The 8,777-nt window shown below is 59.6% G+C and overlaps 1 protein-coding gene across 1 annotated transcript; it reads left to right on the top strand.

The window, feature by feature from the left end:
* The first annotated feature begins 4,044 nt into the window (after positions 1 to 4,044).
* Positions 4,045 to 8,317, top strand: LOC137442138 (uncharacterized). Its single transcript, XM_068140486.1, has 4 exons — positions 4,045 to 4,119; positions 4,297 to 5,252; positions 6,041 to 6,969; positions 7,979 to 8,317. Exons 1-3 carry the CDS (start codon positions 4,045 to 4,047, stop codon positions 6,057 to 6,059), a joined length of 1,050 nt encoding a protein of 349 aa, XP_067996587.1. The 3' UTR covers positions 6,060 to 6,969; positions 7,979 to 8,317.
* The last annotated feature ends 460 nt before the right edge of the window (positions 8,318 to 8,777 follow it).

Consider the following 8,777-nt stretch of genomic DNA (forward strand, 5'->3'; position numbering starts at 1 on the left):
GTAGGTGGGGCACGGGCCAGAGCCTGTGGCTCTCTGTGGGGCTTTTTGGGGGTGCTGCTGAGGCCTCACTCTGTCCTGTTGGCATCCTTTGTCAGGGTAGCCAGATCCTAGGCCCGATGTCTATCGTTAGCTCAATCGCAGAATTTCCTCGTCTGCTGTTCCTGTCCGTAAATTTTTGCCAGTGCTTCTGTAATAAAAAGGTTTTTATTTCTCCTGTAACTTGCAAGCTGGTGACCTCCTTAGGAGCACCACTGTGTTGTTCACAAAGTTCTTTGCTGTTGCAAAGCTGGGAGAAGTGTGAGGTTCAGCTGATGAAGTTTCTCTCTTTAGGAGTGTCTGCTCAGCCGTCCTCTTCCTGGATCTCGGAGCTTTGTCTCTCCCTGTTTGCGGTGCCCCGACAAGGACTTGTGCCGACACATCCTCGGGAAGCTGAAACCACCAAAGGGTTTAATGGGTGAGAGCAAAGCTCAGCTGTGTGCTGAAGCTGCAAACCTTGCCCAGAAGGCTGTCCCCGGCTCGGGGTGATAAAAAGAACAGGAGCGTAGCCGCTCGGCTGTCTTTCCTTCTGTGATGCCACAGGGGGGTGGGCGAGGATACAGCAGAGGAGCAGTGAGGGAGGGGTGAGGGCAGCCTCCCACAAAGGCTGCTTGCAGACCTGAAATGCCAAATGTTTGAAATGCCAGGACGTTCTTGGAGGGGAGGGAAAGCCCCGGGAAAGTGTAAGAGTGATTGTGAGGTGTTCCAGCAGAGGAACAGCGGTGCTGCTTATTGAGAGATTGCAGAAGGGCAGTGATTTGTGTGCAGAAAGGCCTTGACGTGACCCCCCTCTGTTCTGTAGAAAGGCTTCTAGAGGAGAAAAGCACATCCTGAGCAGAGCCACGGGGGGGTGTGGGGTGTGGTTTGAAACAGAAATAGCAACTGTCTCTCAATTAAAACAGTGGATTGTCTTTCATGTGTGTGTGGTGTGCTGTTTTTTCATTGACTGGAAAAAGCTCTGCAGGGAGACCAGCTGATCTGCTCCCGAGGCACAGCAGCACCGGACCTGCTGAGCGTTGGGGGCCTGTTAAGGAGGGTCTGCTGTCATCTGAAGTGGGCTTGGGGGTATGAAAGGGGAATTTGGGGGCATGTGAAGGGTTCTGGGAGCATCTAGAGGTGTCTGGGGACCTCTGGAGGGGCTCCTGGGTCATGTCTGGAGGGTCAGGGAGGAGTGGGGGGGTCTGTGCCTCAGTGTGGTTTCGGGGTCTCTGTGTCAGGTCCCCACAGCGTGTGGGTTGCTGTGTGGCACTGCTGGAGTCTCGGTGTCCCTAGCGCCGCTGACTCTTCTGCTCACTGCTCCCACCTTGTGGGCACGGCCAGGTACTGCTTGCTGTTGCCTGCTGCCAAGGGTGTGAGTGGCCTCTGAAGGGAGGCGCAGAGAGGTATTCTGGGGCGTCTAGAGGGGCTTTGTGGGCATCGAGAGGTGTCTGGCGGCCTCTGGAGGGTCTCCGGGGGGGTCTCTGGAGGGTCCTGAAGCAGCTGAGGGGGCGGGGAGTGGTGGTGCTGTGTTAGAGGTCTCTGGGGGGTTCCAGGTTTTGGGGTCCCCCAGGATTGGGGTGGTCTCACTCCGGTATTGGGTGTCCTGCAGTCCCAGGACCCCCCAGCCACATCTCCCCCGACATCTCAAGGCGAGCTGCGAGCACCTCAAGGGCCTTAGAGGGTGACAAAGGAGGTCTGGGGGCATGTAGACGGAAGTGAGGGCACCAAGACGGCACCGCTCTCCCCGTGACAGCGCCTGCCCTTCCCAAGACGGCGCCGCCCTCCCCGTGACAGCGCCTGCCCTTCCCAAGATGGCGTCGCCCTCCCCGTGACAGCGCTTGCCCTTCCCATGATGGCGTCGCCCTCCCCGTGACAGCGCTTGCCCTTCCCAAGATGGCGTCGCCCTCCCCGTGACAGCGCCTGCCCTTCCCAAGATGGCGTCGCCCTCCCCGTGACAGCGCCTGCCCTTCCCAAGATGGCGTCGCCCTCCCCGTGACAGCGCCTGCCCTTCCCAAGATGGCGTCGCCCTCCCCGTGACAGCGCTTGCCCTTCCCAAGATGGCGCCGCCCTCGCCCCGTTGGCTCCGACCTAGCCAGCGTAACTATCGTCCCCTCTGCTTTCTCCGCTCCGCATCAGCTCAGTGTAGACTCTGCTGCTCTCTGGAGTTGTTCTGTCCCTGCTGCAGGACTCTGCTATGGGTCTGAGGGTGGGCAGCAGCGAGGGGGGGGGGGGCGAGAAACATCAGCGGCGAGGGGGGGGGGTGGGTGTCGATTTGCCGCGGTCGGGAGCAGTCTGCTCACGAGCTGTTCTCCTGTCTCTCCCAGCTCTTGCAGGCTGACCCCAATGCCCCCAGACTCGCCCAGCGATCCCAGGGTGAACCCCGCAGCACCCAGACTCGCCCAGCGATCGTCACGTGATTAGGGGCCGCGCAAAGGAGGGGTGGGGAGCAGAGAAAGCGGCGGCGGCGCTGTGAGGGGATAGGAAAGGGAAAGGGTGGGAAGGGAGCTAGAGGGGAGGGGGAGCGGGGAAGAGTGCGCAGGTTACGTCACTGGAGGCGGGGCTAGCGGGCGGCAATAGAATGGCTAAGGGAGGGGGCGGGAACGAGAGGACAGCTGCGTCACAAGGGGGCGGGGTTTGAGTGAAATAGGATGGTTATGGAGGGGGTGGGGAAAGGGCTGAGGGAGGTTGCAGGAGGTGGGACTGGAGGACTGGAGGCAGGGCTGGAGAGCGACAATTGGATGGCTATAGGAGGGGGCGGGGCTGGAGGAGGGCAGCAGGATGGCTATGGGGGGGCGGGGAATAGCGCAGACTATGTCACGGGGGGCGTGGCCTGAGCAGCTGGGGCAGAGAGGCGATGGCTGCTGATTACGTCAGAGCAAGGGGGCGGAGCACCCAGGCGGGAGTTGGGAGGAGGGCACCAGGGCTGCCCCGCGCGGTGACATCAGAGAGTGGAGTGGGGCCGCGGGGAGCGCGGAAAAGGGAGAATGGGAGGGGAGAGGAGGAGGAGGGGTGGGAGGGAGAGGCTGGGGGGGGTCATTAGTGGCCACCCAAGCTCGATACTGATCCAGACCGGTCCAAGCCGGTCCAGACCGGTCCAAACTGGTCCAGACCGGTCCAAACCGGTCCAAGCCGGTCCAGACTGGTCCAAACCGGTCCAGACCGGGCCAGACCGGTCCAGACCGGTCCAAGCCGGTCCAGACCGGTCCAAGCCGGTCCAGACCGGTCCAGACCAGTCCAAGCCGGTCCAGACCGGTCCAGACCGGTCCGGACCGGTCCAAACCGGTCCAGACCGGTCCAAACCGGTCCAGACCGGCCCAGACCGGTCCAAGCCGGTCCAGACCGGTCCAGACCGGTCCGGACCGGTCAAAACCGGTCCAGACCGGTCCAAACCGGTCCAGACCGGTCCAGACCGGTCCAAGCCGGTCCAGACCGGTCCAGACCGGTCCGGACCGGTCAAAACCGGTCCAAACCGGTCCAGACCGGTCCAAACCGGTCCAGACCGGCCCAGACCGGTCCAAACTGGTCCAGACCGGTCCAAACCGGTCAAAACCGGTCCAGACCGGTCCGGACTGGTCCGGACCGGTCCGGACCGGTCCAAGCCGGTCCGGACCGGTCCAAACTGGTGCAGACCGGTCCAAACCGGTCCAGACCGGCCCAGACCGGTCCAAACTGGTCCAGACCGGTCCAAACCGGTCCAAACCGGTCCAGACCGGTCCAAACCGGTCCAGACCGGTCCAAACCGGTCCAGACCGGCCCAGACCGGTCCAAACCGGTCCAGACCGGTCCAAACCGGTCCAGACCGGTCCAAACTGGTCCAGACCGGTCCAGACCGGTCCAGACCGGTCCAAACCGGCCCAGACCGGTCCAAACCGGTCCAGACCGGTCCAGACCGGTCCAAACCGGTCCAAACCGGTCCAGACCGGTCCAGACCGGTCCAGACTGGTCCAAACCGGTCCAAAACACTCCAGACTGGTCCAAACCGGTCCAAACCAGTCTACACTGGTCCAAACTGATCCATACTGTTCCAAAATGGTCCAGACTGGTCCAGACTGGTCCAAACTGGTCCAGACCGGTCCAGACTGGTCTAGCCCTGGCTCCATACTGGTACATACTGGTACATACTGGTCCCCCCTCTCTTCCTCTCTCCTCCCTTCCCCTTCCTTATTCCTTTCCCACCCTCCCCTTCCCTTTTGCCGCCCACCCCTAACCCCTTTCCCGCCTTTGCGCTTTCCCCTCCCTCCTATTGGCCGCACCGCGCCAGAAGCTCCCTCCCCCTTTTAGCTTGGTGGGGGGAGGGGGCATGGCCAGCCACCCGCCTCCGCTTCACTTTCTCCCTCCCTTATTTGGGGGGGTGGCGTGGCCAGCCCCCCACCTCGCTTCTTCACTGCCCTCCCTTTGTGGGTGTGGCCAGCCGTCCTCCTCCGTTTCACTCTCCCTCCCTTATTTGGGAGGGGGCGTGGCCAGCCAGTCCCATCGCAGTGCACTCCCAGTCCTTCGCATTCTCTCCCAGTTCCCTCCCATTCCCATTCCACTACACCCAGTTCCTCCCTGTCCTTTCCCACTCCCTTTCCAAAACCCTTCCAGTGCCCTCCCAGTCCCTTCACTGTTCCCTACCAATTCCCTCCCAGTTTCCTCCCGCTCCCTCCCAGTCCCCTCCAATTTCACTCAGGTCCTCCCAGTTCCCTCCAAGTCCCCTTCCAGTTTGACCCAGGCCCTTCCCAGTTCCTTCCCAGTCCCCTCCCATCCCTCCCATTCCCTACCACTGCCCTCCCTGTCAATCCCAGTCCACCCAAGCCCCTAACAGTCCATCCCAGTCCCTTTCATTCCCTTCCCAGTTCACTCAGTCCCATCCCAATCCCCTCCCTGTCCCTTCCCTGTCCCTTCCCAATCCCCTTACTGTCCCATCCCACTCCATCCCAGTCCCTGCCAGTCCCTCCCAGTCCATTCACACTATGTCCCCTCCCTGTCCCTCCAAGTCCCCTACCATACTGTCCCACTCCCTTCCCATCCCCTCCCAGTCCCTCCCTGTTTATTCCTGTCCCTTACAGTACCTCCCAATCCCTTCTAGTCCTATCCCAGTATGGGAGGAGACCAGTAGGGACCAGGAGGCACTGGGAGACATGCCTGGACCAGCTGGAGGCATTGCTGGAGCCCTGGGAGACAACTGGAAGCAGCAGGAACTCAACTGGGAGCACTGGGAACAACTGGGAGACAACTGGGAGAGCACTGGGAGCACTGTGAGTATCTCCACATAACCCCCAGTGCCCCCCTCAGCCCCTCCAGACCTCCTCAAAGTCTTTCCAGAGTCTCTGAGTTCTTCCCAGTGCCATTCAGAGCCCTTCCCAGTACCTCCCAGTTAACCCTTATAGTTCTCCAGCGCCCCCTCACTCCCCCCAGTAACCCTCCCCCCCCAGATCTTTTCACAGCCTCCCAGTACCTCCCAGTGCCCCCCCAGAGCCCTTAACAGCCTCCCTGTCCTTCACAGTACTGTCCTGAGCCCTTTCCAATTCCCTCCCTGATCCATCCCACTCCATCCCAGTCCCTTCCAACTCTTTTCCCTTCCCATTCCCTTCTTAGTTCCCTCCCAATCCCCTCCCACTGGCTCCCCACTCCCCTCCCAGTCCCATCGCAGTGCACTCCCAGTCCTTCCCAGTCTCTCCCAGTTCCCTCCCATTCCAGTACACCCAGTTCCTCCCTGTCCTTTCCCACTCCCATCCCAGTCTCTTCCCAGTGCCCCCCCAGTCCATCCCCGCCCCTCCCAGTTCCTCCCATTCCATCCCAGTCCCTTCACAGTCCCCAACCAGTCCCTTCCCCATCCCTTTCCAGTACCCTCCCAGTTCTACCTGCACTACCTGGCAAGAGCCCTGGTGGACAATTGGAAGCAGTAGCATCCCCACTGGGAGACAACTGGAAGCACTGGGAGCATGACCCAGGAATTCCCAGTACCCCCCTCAGTCCCCCATTTCCCTCCCACAGCCCTTTACAGCCTCCCAGTCCATCCCATTTTCTCCTACACCTTTCCCAGTCTGGGAGGAGACTGGTAGGGACTGGAAGTTTCTGGGAGAGTCTGGGAGCCGTACCTGCAGCACCTGGAGTCAGACCTGGAGCCCTGGGAGACAACTGGAAGCAGCAGGAACCCAACTGGGACAAAACTGGGAGACAGCTGTGAAAGTGCCCTCTCAGTCCCTGCCAGTCCCTCCCAGTCCATTCCCACTATGTCCCCTCCCTGTCCCTCCATGTCCCCTCCCATACTGTCCCACTCCCTTCCCAGTCCCTCCCTGTTTATTCCTGTCCCTCCCAGTACCTCCCAATCCCTTCTAGTCCTATCCCAGTATGGGAGGAGACCAGTAGGGACCAGGAGGCACTGGGAGACATACCTGGACCAGCTGGAGGCATTGCTGGAGCCCTGGGACACAACTGGACCGCCCCAAAGTCTTTCCACAGTCTCTGAGTTCTTCCCAGTGCCATTCAGAGCCCTTCCCAGTACCTCCCAGTTAACCCTTAGACTTCCCCAGTGCCCCCTCACTCCCCCCACAGTAACCCTCCCCTCCCAGAGTCCTTTCACAGCCTCCCAGTACTCCCCACTACCTCCCAGTACCTTCCAGTAACCCCCAGTGCCCCCCTGAGCCCTCCCAGTTCCACCGAGGAAGTCCTTCCACAGCCTCCCAGTGACCCTCTGTACCCCACTGAGCATCCCCAATTCCTCCCCAGAGTCCTTCCACAGTCTCCCAGTACCTCCCCACTACTGTCCTGAGCCCCTCCCAGTGCCTCCCAGTCCTTTCCCAGTCTGGGAGGAGGCTGGCAGGGGCTGAGAGGCACTGGGAGGGACTGGGAGCCATACCTGCAGCACCTGGAGTCAGTTCTGGAGCCCTGGGATACAACTGGAAGCATCAGGAACTCAACTGGGAGCACTGGGAGGAACTGGGAGACAACTGGGAGAGCACTGGGAGCACTGTGAGTATCTCCCTATAACCCCCAGTGACCCCTTCACCCCCTGCAGACCGCCCCAAAGTCTCTCCACAGTCTCTGAGTTTTTCCCAGTGCCATTCAGAGCCCTTCCCAGTACCTCCCAGTTAACCCTTATAGTTCTCCAGTGCCCCTCACTCCCCCCCAGAGTCCTTCCACAGCCTCCCAGTATCTTCTAGTACTTCCCAGTAACCCCCAGTTCCTCCTAGTACCTCCCAGTCTCACATAATCAACCAGGTTTGAAGAGACCTCAGATCTCATCAATTCCCTCCTATGTCTGCATCCCTATCCCCTCCTCACAATTAAACCATGGCTCCAGCTGCCACATCCAGTTCTTTTTTGGAACACCTCCAGGGATGGGGACTCCACCACCTCCCTGGGCAGCACATTCCAATGGCCAGTTCCTCTTTCTGGGATGAACTTTGTCCTCACCTCTAGCTTAAACCTTCCCTGGCACAGCCTGAGACTGCGTCCTTTTGTTCTGGTACTGGGTGCCTGGGTGAACAGACCAAACCCCACCTGGCTACAATCTGCCCTCAGGTAGTTGTAGAGAGCAAGAAGGTCTCCCCTGAGCCTCCTCTTCTCCAGGCTAAGCAACCCCAGCTCCCTCAGCCTTGCCTCACAGGGCTGTGCTCCAGACCCCTCCCCAGCTTTGTTGCCCTTCTCTGGACACCTTCCAGCATCTCAACATCTTTCCTAAACTGAGGGGCCCAGGAACTGGACACAGAACTCAAGGTGTGGCCTGACCAGTGCTGAGCACAGGGCAGAATGACCTCCCTGCTCCTGCTGGCCACACTGTTCCTGATGCAGGCCAGGATGTATTTGGCCTTCTTGGCCACCTGGGCACACTGCTGGCTCATGTTCAGCTGGTGTCAACCAGCACCCTCAGGTCCCTTTCCAGCCTGGTTCCTATCCAGCTAGTCTGACCCCAGCCTGTAGCAATGCCTGGGGTTGTTGTGGTAATGTGTAGAACCTGGCACTTGCATGTGTTCAATAGCATGCCCTTGGACTCTGCCTGGAGGAAAGCAGAAAGTATCTATGGAAGGTTTCACGACAGGAAAGAACAACAGGCTGCTGACGACGGAAGAACGGTCTGATGATAAAGAAGAGCTGACTGCAGTAAACAGCCTGAAGCGCGAGACAGAAGGACGCTCGCCTCCGTGCTGGAGAAGCTCAACCTGCTATGGGATGAAGATAATAATGGAGAGCTGCATATCAAAGGAGAAAACTCAATTAGCAGCAGTGGTGCAAGAATGCCAGGGAATTGCTTAGCCTGCTTGATTTTTCCTACATACACTGCTTGTTCTGTACCACTAAACAATTCCTGCTTCACCAACCAGGGAGTCCGTGCATGCTTTCCAAACTCTGCCCATCTGTCCAGCCTGTCAGGGTCCCTCTGCTGAGCTCTCCTACCTTCCAGCAGATCAACTCCTGCCCCCAGCTTGGTGTCATCTGCAAAGTTATTGATGATGGACTTGCTCCCCTCATCCAGATCATCAATACAGATATTGAACAGGATGGGACCCAGCACTGATCCCTGGGGGACACCACTAGTGCCCGGCTGCCAGCTGCATGTGGCACCATTCACCACCACTCTCTGGGCCCAGGACTCCAGCCAGTTCCTAACCCAGCACAGAGTGCTCCTGTCCAGGATGTGGGCTGTTCTGCTTGGCCAGGTGGTTGTTGTGGCAGACAGTGTCAAAGGCCTTGCTGAAGTCCAGGCAGACTACATCCACAGCCTTCCCCACACCTACCAGGCAGTCACCTGGGCATAGAAGGAGATCAGGTTGGTGAGG

Source organism: Melanerpes formicivorus, unplaced genomic scaffold (assembly GCF_026170545.1).
Source record: "Melanerpes formicivorus ecotype bairdi unplaced genomic scaffold, bMelFor1.0.p_v2 SCAF_6, whole genome shotgun sequence".
Classification (NCBI taxonomy): Eukaryota; Metazoa; Chordata; class Aves; order Piciformes; family Picidae; genus Melanerpes; species Melanerpes formicivorus.

Bases quoted from the DNA above. Each gene is read 5' to 3' on its own strand.
- LOC137442138 (XM_068140486.1), top strand. From the start codon at position 4,045: ATGGTCCAGACTGGTCCAGACTGGTCCAAACTGGTCCAGACCGGTCCA. The intron at 4,120-4,296 runs GTACATACTGGT...TCCCCCTTTTAG, and splicing joins CTAGCCCTGGCTCCATACTG to CTTGGTGGGGGGAGGGGGCA.